The 24750-nt window shown below is 44.4% G+C and overlaps 1 protein-coding gene across 1 annotated transcript in view; it reads right to left on the bottom strand.

Annotated features, from left to right (window-relative positions):
• Positions 1-24750, bottom strand: part of CABLES2 (Cdk5 and Abl enzyme substrate 2) — a 60269-nt gene that overhangs the window by 25580 nt on the left and 9939 nt on the right. Inside the window, exons 2-6 of the mRNA XM_033963932.1 lie at positions 22570-22662; positions 11687-11764; positions 9901-10009; positions 1620-1776; positions 945-1048 (exon numbers count right to left, since the gene is read on the bottom strand). Coding sequence (XP_033819823.1) covers positions 945-1048; positions 1620-1776; positions 9901-10009; positions 11687-11764; positions 22570-22662 — 541 coding nt within the window. The remainder of the gene's footprint in view (positions 1-944; positions 1049-1619; positions 1777-9900; positions 10010-11686; positions 11765-22569; positions 22663-24750) is intronic.

The raw sequence follows: 24750 nt of genomic DNA, 5'->3' as shown, positions 1-24750 counted from the left end.
CGACCGCGTCGAAAATCCGAACACAGCCGCGGCGACAGAAGGCAAAAGTAGCACAATTTTATCCACAGGGCTTCTGGCTCCGCGGATGAAAATGAACTGAGGACCACGAGGTGGGGATGCGCCCTCTAGTGGCAAGAAGGCTAGCACATGCGTGGTGCAGTGTGCAAACTTGAAACTTCTAGCAAGTTTGCTGAAAAAGCTGTCCGCGCTGGGGCTCCGTAGATGACGTCACCCATCATGTGAGAATATCATGCCTGCTTGTCCTGGGATAATGGCCTTACCGCGCCCTTTCATGAGTTGCAAGAAACACACACATAAGGATGCACTAAGCCCATTTTCTGTCACAGCTTAGTAAAAGGACCCATAAATAAATAAATTCACACACAAGCAAGATTTATATACTCTGCAGAATGATCATCCATCAGTTTTGCAATTTGCAGTTGTGTTTTAAATAAATAACCAAATATTGGCAGCAGGTGTCCTTATATTTCCCTCTGAATACTGACCAGATTATTTCCTAGTGGGTCAATCTGGAAAAAAACTATCAAATTCCAAGTTTGGATTAATGCCATTTTTCTATTAATTATACACCATTTAGTGTTGAAAGAGGGGAAGGGTTTAATGGGAGGGTTTATGATCTTATAATGAATAATGTGATTAGAAGGAGGGTGGGGGAGGGTTGCATTTATATTTATAAGATATAATGATAAGATGTTCAAGTGGTCTAATTAATAGTGTTTATTATGAATTCTGTACACTTGATGAAAGTTTAAAAATGAATAAAGAATTAAAAAAAAAAAAAAATTCCAAGTTTGGGTGCTGTTATTTTAATCCTGTCAGATTTACAATACTAAATCTGTCTTTCTCTAGAGTGATAGAGGATGTCCATCAATCTACAATTGCACATGACAGTCTGCATTAGAAAGGGTCATAGAGAATCTTACCATATATGATGCAAAGATCAGGACACGTTTATGTTTGCCACAGGGCCATTGTGGATCATCTAAGAGATTTGGATTATACTCTGTGGCCTCCCCAGTTTCGTTTCCTAGCGGTGGGAAAGAAGGGTGATAAACAGTTGAATATACAACTAGTTCCGAAGTGACCAGGAGGTATCCAGAATCAGGTTGCAGCACTGACACTAGGAAATTGCCCAATGAGACTGCTAATTCAATACTTAAATAAATAAATAAATAAATAAGACTATGTCAACATTTTCTCCATGTGGGTATCTGTCATTACTGGAGCTCTAGTTCTGCATTTTTCTAATGGAGATCAGTACATGAACTGTTTCACTACAAGTAAAAACGATCACATAAGAAATATAGCCAATGTATGAGGCTTTGTTTGGGGGTAAGTGACAGGCTTTGGATAAGAAATGGTTGCTAATCCACCTCAAACTGGAGTGTGGTCAGCCATCGGATCCCAACAGATTGGGATATTAAGAAATTGTGTGTGTGTGTGCATGGTGGGGGTGGTGTGGAGAGGAGGAGGAGGAGGTGACAGAAAAGGGAAAAACGATCCTGTTTTATATTGGAACACATTTATTTTTGCTATCTTTGCATTTATTGCTGGATCATTAAAAAAATATCTAAAAAATAAAAAAGATAAGAATTTACCTAGCTCCGTTGCTGATGGCACAGCAGTTAGTCTTGAGGTTCTGTAATTCCATTTTGACTCCATAAAATTCAATCTATTGTGATGGGTAAGGAGGTTATCATTTCTATGGTTCATCAGAGCATTTGTTGGATATAAGAAACGGGAGTAGGAAACAACCTTGGAAAAAACAGAAAGAAAAAAATTCCAAAGGGTTAAGGCAAACACAACTACATTTAAATTTAGGATTGCTGGGAGTCAAGATGGTAATGCCAGCCTGAATGATGTTTGGAGCACTCTTTCTTCTAAACCCCCCCTCCAAAAAAACCTTTACCATGGGCAAACGGCATGGGATACTGTGGGCTTTTCCCTACTCCTTTTGACTCCTTTGTGCAACATACAAAGGTATCAAAGAGCAAAGTGATTGGATGCAAGAGCAGTGTACAGTTACAGCTGCTTCTGTTGGGCTAGATACAACTTTGAGCTCAGCATTAAGGTATCTCCCCCCCCCCCCAAACACACACAATTCCCTAGGAACCAGGTCACCTACATTGTATTTCTGGATGCATTTCAACCTGAGCAGATCTTAGTTTTGAGTGAGGCAACTGTGAGATGTGGAAAGTTTGGCCATGGGACAGCCCTCGCAAGCGTCAACAGAGAAAAAGAGACATGGAGGCAGTTTGTGAAGGGCTTGCAGGAATGTCATAAAATTTCCTTGCATGTTACTAGTGTATCCTCACCACAATCTCTTCTTCAGCATCTTACTAACTGTAATTTGGAGGCTATTTGAGGAAATTATTTTCTCTTCCTCATATTAGCCATGGAAAAATTATGTTCTTACCTGTTAATTTTCTTTCCCTTAGACGCAGCAGATGAATCCAGAGACCAATGGGATAGCCTACATCTACCAGCAGGCGGAGATAGAGAAACTGATTAACAGGTGGTCCTATTGGCTGGTGCTCCTTGCCCAAGCACATGTAACCCGCAATAGGCATAGCATGAAAAAACTTCTTTCCCAGAACAAATCGCAACAGTCAATGATACAGAATACCACTATCAACCACAACAAACCGCGAAAGTTGCACAAGAAAAAACCGACAGACAATACCAGAAAGGGTGGTGCTCTGGATTCATCTGCTGCATCTAAGGGAAAGAAAATTAGCAGGTAAGAACATAATTTTTCCTTCCCTAGCAACAGCAGCAGATTAATCCAGAGACCAATGGGATGTAGCAAAGCAATCCTCAATCTGGGTGGGAAGCAAACGCCGCCTCCGCAACAACCAAAGCACTAAACACATCTACCACATGTGTCCCCACATCCAACCAGAAATGCTGAGAAACAACACTTTCGGAAGACCAAGCAGCTGCGAGACAAAACTCCTCCAAGGAAAAAACCTCTGGACTGAGTCCAAGAAGTGGCCATCGCACTGGCGGCATTGTCATGAAGTTCGTTCGCCAATCGCTTTCCTGCCATCAAGTAAGCAGAATGTCCTCCTGGACCCATCGAGCGATGGCGGCTTTGGACGCCGCCAGAAAATTGAGGCGTCCCGTGAATAATACAAAAACAGGTGATCTAAACAACCAAAAGGCATTAGAAACCTTGCTCTCGAAGAAAGCTATGCACTATCAAAAAAATGCAATGAATAAAAGCACGAAATTGAGGCGTCCCGTGAATAATACAAAAACAGGTGATCTAAACAACCAAAAGGCATTAGAAACCTTGCTCTCGAAGAAAGCTATGCACTATCAAAAAAATGCAATGAATAAAAGCACGACTCCCTATTTCTCCTCCCAGGAAGAAGGAAGGAAAAGTGAGCTAGTCATAAAAGAAAGGATGGCACCCCCTAGAAAGAATTGTGGTACCGACTGAACTGATATCCCAGATAACGGAAATCAGAAATAAGAATCCCCGCTGAACAAGGCCTGCAACCCGGAAAACTGCAGAGCCGAAACCAAAGCCACAAGAAACCCCGTGGCAACGGCACAAGGAGGAAATGACGCCTACGGGAAACTGCGAAGAAGTACCGGAAGATTGCACTCCAGACAGGGCTTTTAAGAGCTGTACAAATATACCATGCTCCGTTTAGGAACGGAACTACATGAAGCTGAGAAGTAATCAAAGAGCAATATACCTAGCCCCGGTAACCAGCTAAGAATAACACTTGAAGTTGAAGGGAATGTAACGCTAAGCCCTTGGCAAAACCCCTGTGCCAAAAAGCAACTATGTAAGGGTGCAAGGTTGAGAAGCATCCAAAAGGAAGCAGAATCTACAGGTGAAGACGTCTGTAGCGCCAGGATAAGAGAAGAAACAACCCGCAGCGCATAACCCTTACACATCAGTCAGGACTTCTCAAAAGCAAGGTCGTAATACCAAAGTAGTACGAATATCCATGTCGATCGGACCCTAGGTGAGCAAATCCGGAGATACCAGGAAACGTCATAGTCCAGCTGTCGAAAGAGTCATCCGATCCGCCTAGCAAGGATGGCGTAGCCAAGCCAGAATTTTACAAATACAGTGCCCGGAAAGCAAGCTGGAAATGGCAAATCCAAGCCATCATCAGCCAGGGGAAAACACTGAAAAAGAGAAACCAGAGGTGAGAAAGAAGCCACGCTGTTTCCCCCCTCTAATTCCCACTCCCTGTGCTAGGAAGTATAGAATCGTGAGACGAGACCAAGAGGTCTAGTACCAAGAGATCTCACGTCCATAAAAAGAGCTGGAACGCCTGAGCCAAAATTCCCAATATCCAGGACGTAGAAGATTTCACTATCACTAACGTGCATACTTGCTAGAGCGTACACAGGCTGAGCACTGGAACATACAAGAAATGGGTCATGGTCAGATTGCACGGAGAGAAAGCCTATCCGAACTCGTTTCTTGACCCCCTAAAATGATTTGCCAACAGAAGAGGAAGATGAGGGTCTACCCATCGAAGTAGAATAACAACTGTACCCGGCAATGGAGTACAGCACCTACTGCCCAAGCTGTAGAGAAATACCTCCATCAAAATACCGACTGAAAGGCCCTCAGCGGCATTCCGGAAGAAGGGTCTGAAGCTCCAGAAAGGTAGCCTGACCACGCTCAAGAGTAGAAGAATGAACAAGTACGGAGTCGACCCTGAAGACCAGACTCCTGGAGCTGAGGATGGAAGGCACCGAGTCCCCCCAACCCAACAGCCCGGGATGTATGGTGGCCATGAGCTAGTCCAGCAAAGACCGAGGCATGCCTTTTAAAAGAGAAATCTCGCTGAGCCACCAAAACATACAGAGTGATGCATGAGGAGCCTATCAACTAATTGGAGCCCTGAGAAATCGGGCACCACCAGAACAAGGGCGACTGATGTAGCGTTATAATGGGAAAGCAAGCCAAAGTTCCCAGTGCGGTCAACAGGAGAATTCCATACTCTGAGTCATGGTGACCAAAGAAGCCTGCAAACCTGAAACTGTGACCCATCGCCCAAGTTTCTGGGAAGAACACATGTCTCTCCCATAGGAACAAAAAAACATCTCCTCGACATACCTATAAATAGTACAGGAGAAAAGAGCGCTGTGCAAATTTCGAAGATTCACGTTCAAAGAACTGAGGAAAGAAATCACCCTGTTCGTGTCAGTCAAATGGCCTGACTGAAAGACGTCCGAATCCAGCATTCAGTCAAGAAGAAATTAGGTGAATCACCTGGTAGCGCCAAAACAGTACCTCTGGCCACATATTTTAAAATTTTCATGAACCTTGGATAGGAGAAATGGCATGTGCCAAAATCGAAAGCGCTGCCCAAAGAGAGACAAGCAACTAACTGCCAAGGTATTGAATCCATGATTGCCATCCCCCCATATTATATCATGAAATTGATGCCGTCTATCCCGCCAATACCTCACAGTCTAGGTGGATTACAACAAGATGGTGCCTCGGCACTGCCATGGAGAATACCTGGGTAAGGGGTATGTGGCGGGATCAGGGAGGGTCAATCAGGAATTGCTAGATCAATTTAACAAATGACTGGAAGAGAAACCGGAAAAGCGTTCATCCGGGACACCGCTATAATGACAGGTTGTCCAGTGTGAGGCGCTATCAATCCAATGGAGATATATCGGACACAAGATATACCAGCAAGGCCACTAGATCGTCCCATTTAGGGGCCAGATTGGAAAAGAAAGACTGCACACCGCTTGGATACAGAAAGAATCGGAGCGGAGTAGCCTTTACCATGAAATAGGGGAACGCCGGAAAGGCCTGTGCAATAGCGGAGGAACATGAAAAGCACAGGAAAGGAAGAAAGGTATTCCCCCTACCATAAGCAGATAAGTTCCGCCAGGGCACCTAGCACTGCTGCCCCAAAACTGAGTTCAGTGCCCCTCAGCGAAGGACATGTACCTGGCAGGCAGAAAGAGAAAACACCCTGTCCAAAATACACTGCAGGGATGATGCAAACTAACAAACAGCCCTGTCTCCCCTCTCAGAGAGCCGTTCATCACATGGCTACAGGGAACGACCCCGCGCATAACAATGCGAAGAGGGGAAAAAAGAAATAGAGGAGCTGATTAACATACGTCTGGAAAAGACGATAGTAGCACAAGGCTGTTGAGCATCCCGAAAAACACAGGACCCTGCGTTGATCCAGATACAACCAAAACCTAGTCCTGCCCGCTGGAAAAGTGAAGGTGCCATCAGGTAACCCCACATTACTAAGAGCGCGTAGCCCCAACAGGAAACTCAGCACGCCCGTACAAGGTGGTTTATTGTTATGTTATTTTGTTCTTTTTTTTTTGTAAATTCTATATCCCTTGTATTATCAGCAGTAAGTGTACAAAATCACTTAAACTCTCCAGCAATATAATAGACATACATATGACAAGGAAAGATTGCAATAGCACCACCTGATACCAGCAGCGCGACCCCAAGGCGCAAATAAGAGGCAACAGCCAACAGGCAGAACTCTTACTATACCGGGACCCCAGGATGCAGGAGGAGAGATCCGAACCAAGACCGGGTATCCCTCCCCCGCCGCTGACCGTCCCAGCGGCAAAGCACCTCCTGCTGACCTAGCGCCGTGACAAGCTGTAACCAAGGGGCCAATTGCCGAATGGACTCCCTCTCCAGCGCCCTCAGGCAAGGCAGGATGGCTCCCAGATCCCAAAGAAGCACTTCGGGAGAGAGTCCCACCGCTGCGTGAACAGCAACTGTACCTGCAACCCCCAACACAGTCAAGACCAGAACCGGGAGGCACAGAGATAAGGCCACAGCTGAAAACAGGCGCCAATAACGCAGTGGCTCCGCCGCCAGCATCGGAGCAGAAGCGCGAGCCACCAGCTCGCTGAAAGGCACTGACTCCACAAGTGCGACTCACTCAGCGGCTTGAACACCGCCACGGCACCCACTGCGCACAGGACAGCCCCAGCGAACAGGCCGCAAAAGTCAGGTCTCTCCCGCCCACGCACAAAAACAAGCTCGCGGCTCCCGCGCGCGGGAAAACACCGATTTGAACAACAGTGCCCAAGACACCAAACAGAAGGCCTGAACTGAAAAAAGCATACATTGCAAATGAAAAATTCCCCATACTTCACAGTGTCCACTGCCCTAACAAGGCTTAGAAGATGAGGAAAGCTAGTTGGAAGGCACGCGACCGCACAGCTGCAGGTACTCCAGAACAAGCACAAAACCAACACAAATCCGTAGGTCCAAGACAACCGCAAAACAATATAACCCGCAGGGCAACGCAACAAAGGGATACTCACAACCAGGCTTACAGGATTGACAGACACCGGCAGACACCGGTTGAGCACCCCTGAGAATGCATAACTGCAAATAGCAAATGGTCTCTTTTTTTTTTTTTCAAGGGAAAGAAGAAGAATTAGAGACCCAGCTAACCCCTCTATCACTGGAGGGAGGGTGAGGCAGGGACAAGGGGGGGCCCAAGTGTAACCTCTAAAGCCGGCACCGTCCAGCCAGACACCCCTGTCTCACTGAAGAGGAAAACCTCAACAGGAGAAATATAATTGCTGCCTCACTGAAGAGCAAACCTCAACAGGAGAAATATAATTGCTGCCTCACTGAAGATCAAACCTCAACAGGAGAAAATATTTATCCAGCCACAGCCAGAATCCAGGAGCTAGTGGAACAGCGACTTTCCCCTGCTGGGAGATAGAGCATACTGATGAGACAGGAGGAGTGCCAGCCAATAGGACCACCTGTTAATCAGTTTCTCTATCTCCGCCTGCTGGTAGATGTGGGCTATCCCATTGGTCTCTGGATTCATCTGCTGCTGTTGCTAGGGAACTTACTTTTGAACTTAAGTAAGTTGAGACTAAAGTGGATAAATGTATTTCAGACTTGGCACATGCAATCACTAGAGTGTAACAATTAGAGAAAGAACTGGATCAAGTTAATATAGTTCAAAATGTGTTGGTTAAGGATTTGACAAATATGAGGATTAATATGCAGCGACAATGCGTTGTATGCAATGATCTGCCAACTGGGAAGAAGCAAAGTCAGCAAGTGCAAGCCATTGAGATTGATACCTTACATGTCCCCAATATTTTGGCATGTTCTGAATCTAAGCTGGTCACCTCTGCAACCATGTTGGCCATTTTTGCATTAATATCAGATAAAGAATAATTTATTAGACTATCTTTAAATTTAGGAAGGACTTGACATGATGTTTAAAAAGTAAATATTTTTCCTGATGTGTCAAGAGATACCCAAAGGAAGAGGAAAGCATTTCTCCTCTTAAAACCTGGGCTATGAAAGTTGGGTGCTTTATTCTTTTTAAAATTTCCTTTCAAATGTGTCAAATACCAAAATCTGTACGATATATTTTCTTTGGCTACTTTTTCTCAACTAGACCACACCGATGAAAGAGAGCCTCAGAATAAACAGGACTACTACTGCTACAATGAAACCCAACAATGAGAACAAGTGTGAGCATGAAATCGCACCGCTACTTTTTCTCAATTAGACCACCAATTAGCATTGCCTCTCTTCTTACCAAAAAAGCTCAAGAGACTATTCAGCTTTAAATTAGAAAGGATATCCTTTAGATTGCCTAATACTCTTTATTCTAAGTTTCTTTAGTAGTTTTCCATTCCTGACATTGTTGACTTAAGTGAAAACACTGAAAATATGTTTCCTTATTACTCTCTAGTTTGAAGACATTCTTGAAATGGTATTATTTCTATAAAATATATTTTAAAAAATATAAATAAATTTAGGGCTGCTAAAACATTGAGGGTCCCTTTTACAAAGCCGCGCTAGGGCCTTAATGCGCGGAATAGCGTGCAGTAAATTGTCCCGTGCACTAGCCGCTACCACCTCTTTTGAGCAGGCGGTAGATTTTTGGCTAGCGTGCACTAATCCGGCGCGTGCGTTAAAAACACTAGCACACCTTTGTAAAAGGAACCCTGAGTCTTCGTTAATAAACGGAACCAAAAAACAAACAGAACAAAGAGGTTTGTTTCAAATAGGCAACAAAGCCAGAAAGGACAGAAGGAAGAGAAAGGTGTCACAGGAGCAGTGCTTTGCACCACCGTGTGGGACATCTCAGTTAAATTCCTGAGGCAGACATTTGCTGCTGCCTGGTTTAGCCAGGTATGCAGGTAGCATTCACAACCACCGGGAGATTGTTGAGCTCTCAATGGTGCCTAGTAAATGCCAGACTGAGGGGTTGTAAAGGCTGAGTTTCAGAGAGCGCTGCTGGTTGTGGGCCAAGGTTGAGGCTAGAGCAGGATTAAACTTTGGTGAGTCCTAGGCAAACAAGCTCATTGGACCTATCAAGGTAATATAAATTAACTTTAAAACTCTCACAAATGTGACTTTGTATGGTGCTGACTGAAGGACAATGCACAGCTGGGAGGAGGGTAGTACACAGACTTCAGTGAGCAGCAATAACTCTGGCTCTCTATGCCCCCCCTTCTTTCCACCAGTTACTGACTTACAACAGTCAACATCTACCTTGGGGTTCGTTAAATTAGCATGTGTGACAGGGGCCCTTCCTAAACATTTGGCCATATGTACAGTACACAGATTCAGAGGTGTCAATAACTGGCGGTGCCAAACACAATATAAATTACTTCTCCTTGGTTAAAACAAAGGAGTTTCTGATGGGGAGGGGAAGAGGAACCCCCCCCCCAGGAATACTTTCAGGGCAACAGAGGTTCATTCTTATTGTTCCGGAAGCTAAAAGCAGCATGAGGGAATAACTAACCTTAAGAATCCAAAAGGAGTTTTATTTCTGGCTTACCGAGACAGTCAAACTCACATAATGAGAAGTTTGAAGTTTAGCACATGGTACAAACTGCAGTAAACATACTCACTTCCCCATCTGTTCCAGGCTCCACTCCCTCCAGTCCAAGTGCTATCTCTGCCACGGCTAAAACGCTACCAGAAGGATGGCGCTGCTTCTGTCCCTCCACCTTCGAGTCACTGTCAACGTAAGTAAGAGGAAAATCTTGCTATTATAATACTATCCAGAACAAATTCTACTTTTCAAGAAATAATTTGTCAAGGCAACAAAAAATGATGTAAACTGTAAATTCTTCTTTAGTGCTGGAAACAGTTTTGTTTCTGGTTTTCTTGTTGCACTTCTACATCGTAAAACACTGCCTGAGGTCCACAGTGACTTGAGAACTTTTCTGTGGTGCTAGCATTTGTTGTTTCAATAAAGGACAGACGTATTTGGAATAAAAGCAGAATTCTCCCATTTCCTATAAATAGGCACGAGAGACTGCAATCCAGCAAAGTGTTCTAGAAATAGGAAAGTTATATACAGTATAGAAACAAGACTTAAAAATGGTTTTGCTTACAGGCTGCCAAAAGCATCCCACTTCTCAAACCAGCACTCAAGGAGCACTTAAAACAAATTTGTTTCCTCTTGCTCAAGACTACGTTTTGCTGATCTGTCAGTGCATGATCAAGCACACTCACAGCTGACGTGACAGTGAATCTTATTACTACACTGTATAGTTTGCTTCTCAAGCCTAATCATTCTCCCACCTTAACCTGAGCAGGTATTTAGCAGTTCCTCAATCATTTTCAGAGGTAGATTTAAATAAACAAGAGTTAAAGAAGCAAGACATTTCTAGCTAATTTATGATTCTGGAGCCGCTTCTCTATCTCAAGTCCTTTTTATTTTCCCACGGTTTAAGAACTGGATGCTTTTCTCACAATTTTTTTTTTAAATAAAATGCAGTTTCCACCACCAAGCATCCTGCTCCTGCCCATTCTCCCAAGAACTAAACCCAGACAAGTGCAAATTTTTACACAAATAATTAAAAAAATCACATCTATTTGCAGTTTTGAACTATTTCAGAAACTTTTAGACTCATTCAATTCATGTTTGTTTTATTTAACTTACTCTATAATTTTAAATGTGGTTTGATGTTTTCTGTACAAATAGGGACCTCACAAATGTGACACAAGTCGTGCCTGAAAAGTTAGATTATATTTTACAAATTATAGCACTTTGAGCATAGTTTTGAAAATTAATATGCAAAACATATGCATTTTCTGCCTTTTTTCCCCAAGAAAATTTTACCAGTTGCATTGTGCAATATATACACATAAAAATCCAGGGGCATTAAGACAACCCCACATTTTAATTTTTATTAATGAAAAAAACTGTAAAAAGGCATCTCTATAAATATTCAGAAAACTGATACACTTCTCCCTCGTTATTCGAGGGGGATACGGGCAGAGCCGGACTGCGAATGGCGATTATCCGGCTCTGACCCTCCCCACCTCCCTGCCGCCTTCCCGGCCTTACCTGGTGGTCTAGAGGGCTTTCAGGGCAGGAGCGATCTTCCTACGCTCCTGCTCCATGCAGATCGCCATGAGGAATGGCTGCTGCGAGTTCCCGTAGTCTCTCGAGACTACGACGGGAACTCCCTACAGCCATTTCCTCATGGCGATCTGCACGGGGCAGGAGCGTAGGAAGATCGCTCCTGCCCCGAAAGCCCACTAGACCACCAGGTAAGGCCGGGAAGGCGGCAGGGAGGTAAAAAATATGGGTTTTTAAAATTTTCCCCCTCCCCAGAAAAATATCGCGATTATGTGAAATCGCGAGTGCAGAAACCGCGAATGGGGAGGGGGAAGTGTACTCACTTGATCTGTAGATTCTCTCCATATGGCAGGATAGAAAAGGCTGTACAGAGCGATCTCTTAGCACATATTAATACAATCCTGGAAGGAAAAAGAGAGAAAGTTTATTCCTTATGAAGTACAGTGCAAATATTAGTTAAACTAATTTACAGAACCACTAGCACAAATGGCTTATTTCATTATACATTTTCCTTTTGTTGTGTATATTGTCACAGCCAAGGGTGACTGGTGCCTTTCCCAGGTTTACTCCCTGTACAAAATCTCATGCATGAATACAGAGATCTCCGAGAATCTTGGCAAGAGGGAGAACTAGAAGGCCTTGAGCATGCGCAGATGCATGCTCAAGGCTCAGCAGAGGCAGGAATTTCTTCAAGCAGCACCGGCACGTCCTGTGTGCTGCGTGCTGGTGCCAGACCGGGGGGGGGGGGGGGAGAGTAAGTTTCAAGTTGTTTGGGCGGGGAGTGCCGGTTCGCAGTGGGGGGGGGGGGGAGAGCAGCGCCGCCGGCCTCGGGGAGTGGGAACGTATCAAGTGAGTTTCCATTATTTCCTATGGGGAAACTTGCTTTGATATACGAGTATTTTGGTTTACGAGCATGCTTCTGGAATGAATTATGCTCGTAAACCAAGGTTCCACTGTATTGTAATTTATAGCTTTGTGATTATGATAAACATACCGAGGGCCTCAAAATAGTTTCCTGGCGGGCCACATGTGGCCTCTGGTCCGCAAGTTTGAGACCACTGATCTAAACCCTCCTCTACTGGCAGGGTGAGGACTCTTTGAGAAACTGCTTTAAACTTTTTTTAGCTCTGGCACACTAAAAACGGAGCAAATGTTTTTCGCAGCACATTATAATTGAAATTATAAAATTGCAAAACCAACAAAAAGTTTGAGAGTTATTTATTTAAAGTTCTTTAAGCTATGGATGGATAATTGTAAAACTGAAACTAAGGCCCCCTTTTATGAAGCTCTGTTAGGCTTTTCTATCGCCGGCCGTGGCAGCATTAGCTCCAGTGCTTATAGGAATTCTTTGAGTGTCAGAGCTTTTACTGGTGTGGCTGGCGATAAAAAAGCCAAAATGGCTTCATAAAAGGATAAAGTTGGGGGGGGGGGGAAAGAGGGTAAAGTAGATAGCAATGGATGTGCTTGTTTCTGAGTGCAAATTAACTCAAAACCCGGCTCGATAGTCGACAAGTAAACACACATTTCATCATCAACCATCTACAGTCATTCTCTTTTTTTCTATTTAATTTCTGTCAGAGTTGAAAATCCAAGTTCGCAAAGATAAGAAGATCCAAACAGTAACAAAGCCTTGATTGGTTTGTTGCTCAAGATAACTACTGCAAGAAAAAATAAAAATAAAATTACTTGCAGTTAGTTTTCAAGGACCAATCACATCAAAGAATGATGCTTGTCTGGGCAGTTGTATCCTTACGCACACAGACGCTCATAACATTGACAGACTTTTGTGTATGAAGTGAATTTTTAAAAATAAAATTCTGGAATCTCTCGTAGCATACAGTTTGAGAGACACTGCTTTAAAGCTACTATCTTTCTAGAAGTTTCCTTAGTACACAATAAAAGATCATGCTCTCAAAGTGTCACCTCTTTATTCAGCTTAATTCAAAAGTAAAAGCTGATAGGCTCAGGAATAATCTAAGAAAATACTTTTTTACTGAAAGGGTGGCAGATGCATGGAACAGGCTCCCGGTAGAGGTAGTGGAGACAAAGTCTGTGTCTGAATTCAAGAAAAGTGTGGAACAGGCATGTGGGATCTCTTAGGGAGAGGAGGAGATAGTGGATGGGCAGACTGGATAGGCCATTTGGCTTTATCTGCCATCATATTTCTATGTTTCATTTTTCCATTCAGAAGCAGAGCTGGCTCATCCTATAGACTAGATGAGGCACTGGCCCAGAGCACCAGTGATAAAAGGTACCAAAATTCTGGTCTAGCATTATTTCCTTCCCTCTTCCTGGAGTTCAAGTATCCACAGAATAGGAAGGAGGAATGAAAGGAGAGATTTTTATGTCCTTTATCATCAATGGGAGAGTAGGACTTGAAAGGAAGACAGTGGATCACCAGTGGGGGAAGAGAGTGGAAGGAAAGATACTGAACTGTGGGCTTGGGTGGGCCACCAATATAAAAAGGTGTCTCAGGGTGCCACAGTCCCTTGAGCCAGTTCTGCCCAGAAGGGTAAACACAAACCTTTCTTAGAAAATGTCTTGGTTTCTTCTAGGAAAGAAAAAAGGTTGGGATTTGATATCCCACCTTTCTATGGGTACAGTCAAAGCGGTTTACATATATACAGGTACTTATTTTGTAACTGGGCAATGGAGGGTTAAGTGACTTGTCCAGAGTCACAAGGAGCTGCAGTGAGAATCAAACCCAGCTCCCCAAGGTCTCAGGCTGCTGTATTAACCCACTAGGCTACTCCTCCACTCTAGACAATTAAGAGCAGGGGTGCCCAAAAGGTCAATCGCAGAGGGGGGGGGGGGCATGGAGAGAGAAAGACAGACAGAAAGAAAGGGGGCATGGCGAGAGAAAGACAGACAGAAAGAAAGGGGGGCAGGGAGAAAAAAAAGAAGGGGGTAGGGAGAAAGAAAGAAAGTGGAGGGGGGCAGGGAGAGAAGAAGAAAAAGTTTGGGGAGGGAATGAGGTCTGGAGGAGAGGAAGCATACAGGAGGCTAAAAGAAGGGAAGAAATATTGGATGCACAGTCAGAAGAAGAAAGTGCACAGTCAGAAGAAGAAAGTGCAACCAGAGACTCATGAAATCACCAGATAACAAAGGTAGGAAAAATGATTTTATTTTCAATTTAGTGATCAAAATATGTCCGTTTTGAGAATTTATATCTGCTGTCTATATTTTGCACTATGGCCTCCTTTTACTAAACTGCAATAGCGGTTTTTAGCGCAGGGAGCCTATGAGCATCGATAGCAGCGCAGCTTCCTGCGCTAAAAACCGCTATCATGGTTTAGTAAAAAGAGAGGGGGTATATTTGTCTATTTTTGTATAGTTGTTACTGAGGTGACATTGCATAAAGTCATCTGCCTTGACCTCTTTGAAAACCTCCCAGAATATAAATAATTAACATTTTCTCTGCATACAGTGTGCTTTGTGTTTTTAAAAATTTTATTGTTGGTAGATCATTTTGACTTAGTCATTTTAAAAGTAGCTCACAAGCCCAAAAAGTGTGGGCACCCCTGATTAAGAGCCATTTAAACAATCAAACCAGGGGAGCTTCCAACACTGGAAGTTTAACCTTAGAACTCTCTCTTTTTTTCTTTATTTTTTTAAATTCAAAAAACAAAACAGATGCACACTAAACAGCACAAAAAGGTTCTTAGCTAGATAGTGGCCATGGCTTGAGGCACCCTGACGTGCGCAGACGTCGCCGTGATGACATCATGCGTATGTGTGACATCACCACATCAACCTCCGCACATATGCAGAGACCCTCCAGATAGGCCCTGAGACGCCAGTAGGGGTGCCAGCAGGGAAGAGGGCTGGAGAGAAGAAGAAGTGCTAGTGCCGGCTAATTGCCTACAGTAGTGTTTCTCAACTACTTCAAGCAAAGTACCCCCTAAGTCAACAAATATCAACTGAGTACCCCAACCACAGTCTGCCCCAGATCCCATCCCCTTTACTAATTGTAATGCAATTTTTTCCATTCATTTTCCATATACACACAATATACACAGCAGATATAAATTCTCAAAACTGACACATTTCTATCACTATATTTAAAATAAAATAATTTTCCCTACCTATGTTGTCTGGTGATTTTATTTTTCTGTGCTTTTAACTATGTTTCCAGGGCCTTCTTGTCCAATGACTGTTTTTCTCTCCGTCTTCACTTTCTGCCCTGCATCCAACATCTCTCTCCTTCCCTCCCTCCTCCCAGTGGCCCAACATCTCTCTCCTTCCTTTCTCCCCTTCCCAGTCTGGCATCTCTCTACTACTACTACTATTACTACTATTATTTCTATATTGGTACCAGACTCCCCTCCTTCCCTTCCATTCCCTGGTCTGGTATCCCTCTCTTCCTTTAGTCATATCTCCTCCCCCCATTGTAACATTTCTCTCTCCCTTCCTCTTTTCTGCCCCCTGCACACTTTCTCTCTCTCTCCTTGCCTCTTCCCTCAAGTGACATTCCTCCTTCCCACCCACCCTCAACCCAACATGCTCTCTCCCCATTCACCATTTCTCCCTCTCCTCCACCCCATGTCCATTTCTCCCTCTCTCACCACTCTCACTCCTCCGGCAAGACACACCAGGCACACACAAACTCATCAGCCTGCCAGTGCCTTCACCAAGCCTTCGCCATTTTTTTAATATAAGTCCTTTAAATTCCCAGGACCCTTTCATTGCCAAGACTACTTCAGCTGGACAGTTACAAAGAAAGCTCTCTTAGGCTTGGTTAGCCTTTGGGAAAAGAGTGCTGGGAGAATTAACGTTTTGACTCAGTGGCAATAGACCAGGTCGTAGCTTCGCTATTATTTCCAGGGCAGGTCCTTTCGCCATTTTGTTTTATGCCCATCTACATTCTGTCACCGCTCTTCTTATTCCTCCTGGTTTCGGCTAGGGAAAATTATTTTTGTTTTGTGGTGTGTTTTTTTAAAAAAAAATTTTCGGCACTACTTTGCTTTTATTTAAAGCGTCAGCCTTCTGAGTCCCCCCCCCACCACTGACCTTTGAAGAGCTGGGCGATGGCAGAGTTTTGAAACAGATGCCAAAGTTTCTGCTGACTCTGATCGGTCTCCTCCTCGGTTTGCTCTTCCTGCTCGGCCTCAGCCAATCACTACCACTCCCATTTGGTGAACCAATGCTCTTGCCCGTGTTCTTGGATCTCCGCCTCTCTTTCGCTCCTTTTTATCTTCCATTCATTCCATGCATAGTCAAAGCTTCTCCACCCCCTCTTCATTCCCCCCCCCAAAAAAAAATAAAAAGGACAGATGTTACTGATGGCCCCCTGTTCTCAAGCATCTGTTAATAGGTTTGAACGTCTCTGGCCTTACAGGATGTGCCTCTTAGGCACGTCCTGTAGGCAAGTCAGCTGGCCGGCGCCTCTCCTCATCCCCAGTGTACCGCGGCACACTTGAAATCTCAGGAGGCACACTAGTGTGCTGTGGCACACAGTTTGAGATACACTGTACGACACAGTAGAGAATGATGCAGGGAAAAATTTATCCTTGTCCCCACCCCATCCCCACGAGCTTGGTCCCCCCAAAAAGCATCTGATCCCATTCGTACAAGCCTTAAATAGTTTTGATCATATATTGAACTAATTTTATTAAAAGTATAAAAAGAAACAATATTCTGTGCAATTGTCATTTTATAAATCACAGAGCAAGGCTCAACAATACCCCTCACAAATATCCTGTTCACTATCGAAAAAACTGAAGTCAAATTACTACAGAATACTACATAGAAAAATCAAGCTAACAGAATATTTCAGTCACACATGAAAGGATTAGTGTTAGGGAAGTGCAACTAGGGCAACTGACCCCTGGTCAGAGAGAGCCCTAAGCTAGCTGGAAGCTAAAGAAGCACAGCTTGGACTTTGCAGTCCCCAGTTATAGCAGGATATACATTTCAAATCTGATATAATCTAATCACAAAATAAAAGGTAGAAAAATATTTGATTTTCTATCATCTCGTCATTTTATTCTTGTTGGTCTCAGGCGCTGGTCTCTTGTTTTCTTTTATCTTCTCTTAATTCACTTGCCAGGGTCTCCTGATCATTTGACTTTTCTTTTTAATCCATGCTCACCATCCATTTTTATCTCTGTTTATGTATTTTTCCCCATGTTCAATGTCTCCCTTCTCTATGTCTCCTATATGTCCCTTTCTAGTATTTCCCCTGTGCCCATCTTCCTGCCTTCATCATCTCTCCATTCTATGACGGGTGCTCTCCCTGTGTACAGTATCACTTCTCTATATCCCCTGTCCATCATCTTCCTTCTGTGTTCTTATTCTCTCCCATGTCTAGCCATCTTTTCCCTGTGTCCATATACTCTCCATGCCTAGCATTACCCCTCTGATTCCATATACCACCCCCATGCAGCATTCCTCTTTCTGTCCCTGTTCCTATGCTCCCATCCATGCCCACCATCTCCCCTCTTTATATATATCTCCCTGTGTCCAGCTTCTCCCCTCTCTTACTCTTACTCTCTTATTTTGGTTTACGAGCATGCTTCTGGAATGAATTATGCTCGTAAACCAAGGTTCCACTGTATTGTAATTTATAGCTTTGTGATTATGATAAACATACCGAGGGCCTCAAAATAGTTTCCTGGCGGGCCACATGTGGCCTCTGGTCCGCAAGTTTGAGACCACTGATCTAAACCCTCCTCTACTGGCAGGTCCTCACTCTTTGAGAAACTGCTTTAAACTTTTTTTAGCTCTGGCACACTAAAAACGGAGCATATGTTTTTCGCAGCACATTATAATTGAAATTATAAAATTGCAAAACCATCTCAGCTCAGCATCTGTTTCCCTTCTCTTTCCAATCCCAAGACCAGATCCAGTAACTGTCATCCTTCCCTTCATCTCCAGCCCCAGTCCAGATCCAGTAACGGTCATCCTTCCCTTCAGCAGCTAAACCAAACCCCTCCCCTTCAGCTCCACTCCACCTACCACATAGGCCCAGCACCTGTTTCCCTTTTCCCCCCAATCCCCAGACCAGATCAAGCAACTGTCACCCTTCCCGTCAGCGAAACCGGAAGTTACATTGGAAGGAGGGACTCGGCAGCAAGCACTGGAGCAGCACTGTGTGCAGGAAGCTTCCAACTGGCTGGTAGGCACCGATCCAGGAGAGTCGCGGGCTTGGGTATTTTTTTTTCTTTTTGTTGCCGCCAGCAATTGGGGGGAGAAAGGGAGGGTGCGAGGGCTGTTGGAACAGCAAGAGGGAGGGAGGGGGACTGCTGGACTTGCGAGGGGGGCTACCGCACCCACGATCGCTGACCAGGAGAGGTGGGAAGGGAGACAACTCACGGCAAGGCCATTCACCACTCTACGCGGTGGTGAATTGCCTTGTCCCCATATCCGCAGCAACCAGACAATTTCTTCCCCCATTCCTGCGGGTTACCCACGGCTAGCTGCGGGGAACAGTCACCGTGTCATTCTCTACTACAAAGCCTCCTTTCCCCAGTAAACATATGTCCTGCTCCTCCATGCCTCAAATTCTCTATTATACTATTGGCTTTATGCTCAGTGTCAGCCACATCCTTTTCTCTCTCTGCAAATAAGCTAATGACTAATTTGTCCACCTGCAAGGAAAACTCCCTGCGCTTAGGATTACCTACTATTTATCATTTAAATAGCGCTGAAAGGCTACTACCATATTTGCTAAGTCAAAAAACATCTGACCCCGCCCCTGCCCTACCCAAGTCCTAGCCCCTGTCCCACCCACAGTGCTCTGACCTGACAACTCCTGACTCTCGCCCCCTAAACCGCCCCACCCCAGTACAGCCTCTCTCTCTTTAGTCCCCCACCATGTCACCCCAGAGTCAAGTATTGCTTTTGTGAATCTCCCCTGTTCCCAGTACCTTCTCCAGCACTGAAATATAAAAATTTTGGGCAGCCAGCAGTGTTAGCAACTTCTGCTATTGGCCTGCCCCGGAAGCCCTCAGTTTTCAGCATCCCACCTATACGGGAATAAGAAGTGGCTTCCAGGGCAAGCTGATGGTAGAAGGATCATGTCATCAATGCTGCTGGCTGCCTGAAGTTTTTAAATTGCGGCGCCGAAGATACTGGGAACAGGGAAGACCCAAATGCCATTCCTGATTCCAGGGTGGGAGCTGGAATGGAAAGAGCAAGTCCAAAACCTGAACAAACTCCCTCCACTCCAGGAAACCATCCGGATACCCAGACAGTCCTCTAAAGAGAATTCTGGGTAATTCTGGACATCTGGTAACACTATCCCTGCTACTACAATCCTCATGTTTCTTGTCTACATTCCCTAAGCTGTGTGCCTAGTCAGCTTTCTACATTTTGTTTCCTGCCTACCCTTCCTTCCAGGGCTGCTATTTATTCCAGCTCCGTGTGTTTTTTTGAACTCCGACAGCAGGAAGTTCTAGGTAAGGACAGTTTTTCTCAGTTTTCCTTTGGGAAGGGAAAACTGCTAGACTTTTCCAGCCTTCTCCACTCTCCCTTCTCTCATTCCAAAACAGGGCTTCCCTGTCACAATTTTACACTATAATCTACCTATAATTTTAATGAAAGACAGGAAATAAGTTTGTAAAATAAAACTGAGACAGGTCAGCCTTGGACTCCATCACATAGTCTCACTACATCCTTCAGAAGACTACTTTAGATCCTGTCTGTTGATGCCTAAGAATTATTGGGTTACATAGAAACATGACAGCAGATAAAGGCCAAATGGCCCATCTAGTCTGCCCATCCGCAGTAACCATTATCTCTTTCTCTCTCTGAGAGATCCCACATGCCTATCCCAGGCCCTCTTGAATTCAGACACAGTCTCCGTTTCCACCACCTCTTCCGGAGACTGTTCCACGCATCTACCACCCTTTCTGAAAAACGTATTTCCTCAGATTATGCCGGAGCCTATCACCTCTTAACTTCATCCTATGCCCTCGCATTGCAGTTTCCTTTCAAATGAAAGAGACTCGACTCATGTACATTTATATTACACTAGTGTTAAACCCTGTTACATTAATGGGTGCTAGAAAGCAGCCCCCTTTCCCTCTCCCCCTCCAGTTCCTCCCTGTCTCTCTGTGGCCCCCTTCTGTCTCCCCTCCCCCAAAGCTGTCTGCTTCCCAACACACCCCTCCCCCCAAAGCAGCCTCCTTTCCCTCTCCGCCTCCAGTTCCTCCCTGACTGTCTCTCTGTGGCTCCCCTTCTGTCTTCCCCCCAAGCAAAGCTGTCTGCCTCCCAACACACCCCCCCCCCCAAAGCAGCCTCCTTTCCCTCTCCGCCTCCAGTTCCTCCCTGACTGTCTCTCCGTGGCTCCCCTTCTGTCTTCCCCCCCAAGCAAAGCTGTCTGCCTCCCAGCACACCCCCTCCCCCAAAGCAGCCTCCTTTCCCTCTCCCCCTCCAGTTCCTCCCTGACTCTCTCTCCGTGGCTCCATTCTGTCTTCCCGCCCCCACAAGCAAAGCTGTCTGCCTCCCAGCACACCCCTCCCCCAAAGCAGCCCCCTTTCCCTCCCATCCGACCCTCCCTTCCCGCAGTGTGGCCGGCTCCCTTAGTCCCTTACCGCCCCCTTCCCACGGTCTTGACAAACGTCCTGACTCCAGCAGTGGCCGCAGCACTCTAAACACGCTGCTTCGCGGCCTTCTACTGGCCTGATTTGCTCTGCCGTGTCGGGTAGAGCAAATCAGGGCAGTAGCAGGCCGCGAAGCAGCGTGTTTAGAGTGCTGCAGCCGCTGCTGGAGTCAGGATGTTTGTCGGGACCGCGGGAAGAGAAAAGAAGCGGCGGCAAGGGACTAAGGGAGCCGAAGGGAGGGTCGGATGGGAGGCTGAATGGGGTTTCGGGTGTGCCGGGGAGAGGGGCAAAGATGACGACGATGACCTTTACAAATGGGGCTTTGACTCCCCCTAGGTTCTGACCGAAGTTAGTTTTAAGTTCTAAGCCACGGCAGCAGCTTCTCTCACGATCCCTGCCTGCGTCGGAAGCCTTCTCCGACGCAGGTGCGGCTCGTGAGAGGAGCCGCCGCCGTTGGTTAGAACTTAAAACTAACTTCGGTCAGAACTTTACCTTGGGTTCCGTGATCGGGTCCTGTTTGGTCTGCCACTGCCTGGAGGAGCTGAAGAGCGGCCGACATCCGCCTCGGGGGGGGGGGGAGGGGGAAAGGAGAGAGAGAGCTTCACACGCATGCGCACTCCTACCTGCGGTGCCCTACAGCGCACGGAAAACAGAACACGCAGATCGAGTGCGCATGCGTGGCTAGCGTTTTATTATATTAGATAGGTATTTAAACATCTCTTTCATATCTCCCCTTTCCTGCATTTCCTCCAAAGTATACAGATTGAGATCTTTAAGTCTGTCCCCCATACGCCTTATGATAAAGACCACATACCATTTTAGTAGCCTTCCTCTGGACCAACTCCATCCTTTTTATATCTTTTTGAAGGTGCGGCCTCCAGAATTGTACACAATTTTCTAAATGAGGTCTCGCCAAAGTCTTATACACAAGCATCAATATCTCCTTTTTCCTACTAGCCAAACCTCTCCCTATGCAACCTAGCATCCTTCTAGCTTTTGCCGTCACCTTTTCAACCTGTTTGGCCACCTTAAGATCATCCCATACAATCACACCCAAGTCCCGCTCTTCCGTCATGCACATAAGCTCTTTACCCCTGAACTCTTTCGCTAATTTGGCAGCTAAAATTTTCAAAGTGATTTAACCAGCTAGAAATGACTCCTGGCCAGTTAAATTGTTTATTTGGGACTATCACCACAGACCACAAAAATCTTAAAGCCAGCTATTTTGGAGGCAGTCAGGAGGCAGAGTCAGCACTCATAGCGTTGTGCCAATATTCAGCACTTAACTGTCTCAGTTTAGTGGTCAAATTGGACCATATAAAAGTAAGTCTTAACTGCATAAACTAAACTGCATAAAATGCTGAATGTTGTACTTACACAAGTAACAGTTGGACACAAAGCTGGATATGTAATGCCGGTGCCTGGACAAAGCCCAGCATTGAATATCCAGGAATAATGTAGATGGCAGTTAATAACACATACACATGCAACCACCACCCCTCCCCCCCAAAAAAAAATAAAAACACAAATCCCAAAATGCTCACCGCCATGGTTGAATATCAACCCCAACAATTTTAATTCAAGATCCTCAACTAACCTTCTAATAAAATTTAAAACCGTAAATACCATTTGTGGCTGAAACCTGAATGGGACTCCTTTACCTGCTATTCCTTGTGTCGTACTGCCTCATGCTTTTAATGAAATGAATTTTCTTCAAACTTTTGTGTGACGGAGATCCAGACAGGTGCTTTGTTCTGAAATGCAAAATATATATGGAATCATGCAAATTCATATGTACACAATGAATACATCAAATCTCAGGAAATATTGCATTATTACTTATTTTAAAGACAGCAAATGATTGAAAAATATACAACTATGCACACTGTTTCAATCCTTGCCTGTTTGAGATACCTCCGAATAGTAGATTAAGTGGGCAATTTTACCATCAGGAAGGACAATCCATTTTAAGACAGGCTATTTATCCATGCAAATGGCTTTTGAAAATATGTTCTACATAAGAACATAAGTGTTGCCATACTGGGACAGACTAAAGGTCCATCAAGCCCAGTAACCTGTTTCCAACACTGGCCAACCAACATCATAAGTACCTGGAAAGATCCCAAGAGTTTTTATGTTGCTTATCCTTGAGATAAGCAGTGGATTTCAGACTTCTCTTTTAGGAAATTATTCAACCCTTTTTTAAACCCTGCTAAGCTAACCGTTTTCACTAAATTCTTCGGCAATGAATTCCAGAGTTTAATTACATTACATGTTGAGTGAAGAAATATTTTCTCCAGTTTGTTTTAAATCTACTACTTAGTAGTTTCATTGCATGCCTCCAAGTCTTAGCATTTTTGGAAAGAGTGAACAAGCGATTCACATCTACTCAATCCACTTCACTCAGTATTTTATAGACCTTTGTTATATTTCCCCTGAGCCATCTTCTCCAGGTTGAGGAGCGTTAGCTGCTTTAGCCTTCCCTCATAGGGAATTCGTCCCTTACCTTTTATCGTTTTTGTCACCCTTCTCTGTACCTTTTCAAATTCCATTATATATTTTTTGAGATCCGGCAACCAGAACTGCACACAGTATTCGAGGTGCGGCCGGCCACACCATAATGATACAAAAGCATGTTAACATTTTCATCTTTGTTTTCCATTCCTTTCCTGATAAATTCCTAACATTTTATTTGCTTTCTTAGCTGCTGCTGCACACTGAGCAGAGGACTTCAATATATCCACAACGATGACACCTATATTCTTTTCCTATGTGCTGACTCCTAATGTGGAACCCTGAATCATGTAGCTCTAGAGTTTCTCTTTCCCACATGCATCACTTTGCACTTGTTCACATTAAACACCATCTGCCAATTTAATGCCCAGTCTTACAAGGTCCTCTTGTAATTTTTCACAATCCTCTTGCGATTTAACAACTTTGACTCATCAGCAACTTTAATTATCTCACTAGCTATTCCTATCTCTAGATCATTGATAAATATGTTAAAAAGCAGCAGTCTTAAGCACACCCCTGGGGAACCCCACTATTTACCCTTCTCCATTAAGAATATTGACCATTTAACCCTATTCTTTGTTTTCTATCCTTCAACCACTTCTTAATCCTTCTATCCCATGACTTTCTAATTTCCTCAGAAGTCTTTCATGAGGTACTTTGTCAAATGCCTTTTGAAAATCCAGATACACAATATCGACCAGCTCACCTTTATCCACATGTTCATTCACCCCTTCAAAGACATGTAGTAGATTGGTGAGGCAAAAGTTCCCTTGTCTAAATCCATGTTGGCTCTGTCTCATTAATTCATATGAATTAATTAAAGTATGTACTTATGTATATGCTCTGTCATTTTGTTCTTTACATCTTTTGCTAACCTATGCAGTGCTATAAGAAAAGCTCAGGAATTAGAATGCTTCATTTACTAACATTCATATTAGAAAAAAAAAGAATCGCTCGTTATATTTTTTCTGTTGAAAAGAGGTTAAAGAGCCAAGTTTCACAGTATACTACCAGGAAGAACATTTCAGGGTTGATATGTTACCATGTACTATGACCTGGAAAGGAATATAAAAGCCTCCGAGATCATTAAGGATTCACACCATCAGTAAAGCTAGTGACCTTAGAGGGTAACTAAAGTTGGCATGCATACCACCATTAAAACAAAACTTTCTACAGCAGCAACAGAACGAGACTGACAACTGTCAAGATGGTATGTTGGGCTTGATGGATCCTAATTGAAGCTGTAACAATGTAGCTAGAATGAATTTGGCACCTCTGCATAGGTTCCATAAGTTTTTTCATGATTAAACATTGGTATACTTTAATCT

The sequence above is a fragment of the Geotrypetes seraphini genome, chromosome 11 (genome assembly GCF_902459505.1).
Source record: "Geotrypetes seraphini chromosome 11, aGeoSer1.1, whole genome shotgun sequence".
In the NCBI taxonomy this organism is placed as follows: Eukaryota; Metazoa; Chordata; class Amphibia; order Gymnophiona; family Dermophiidae; genus Geotrypetes; species Geotrypetes seraphini.
This window is presented reverse-complemented; position numbering and strand designations above follow the sequence as displayed.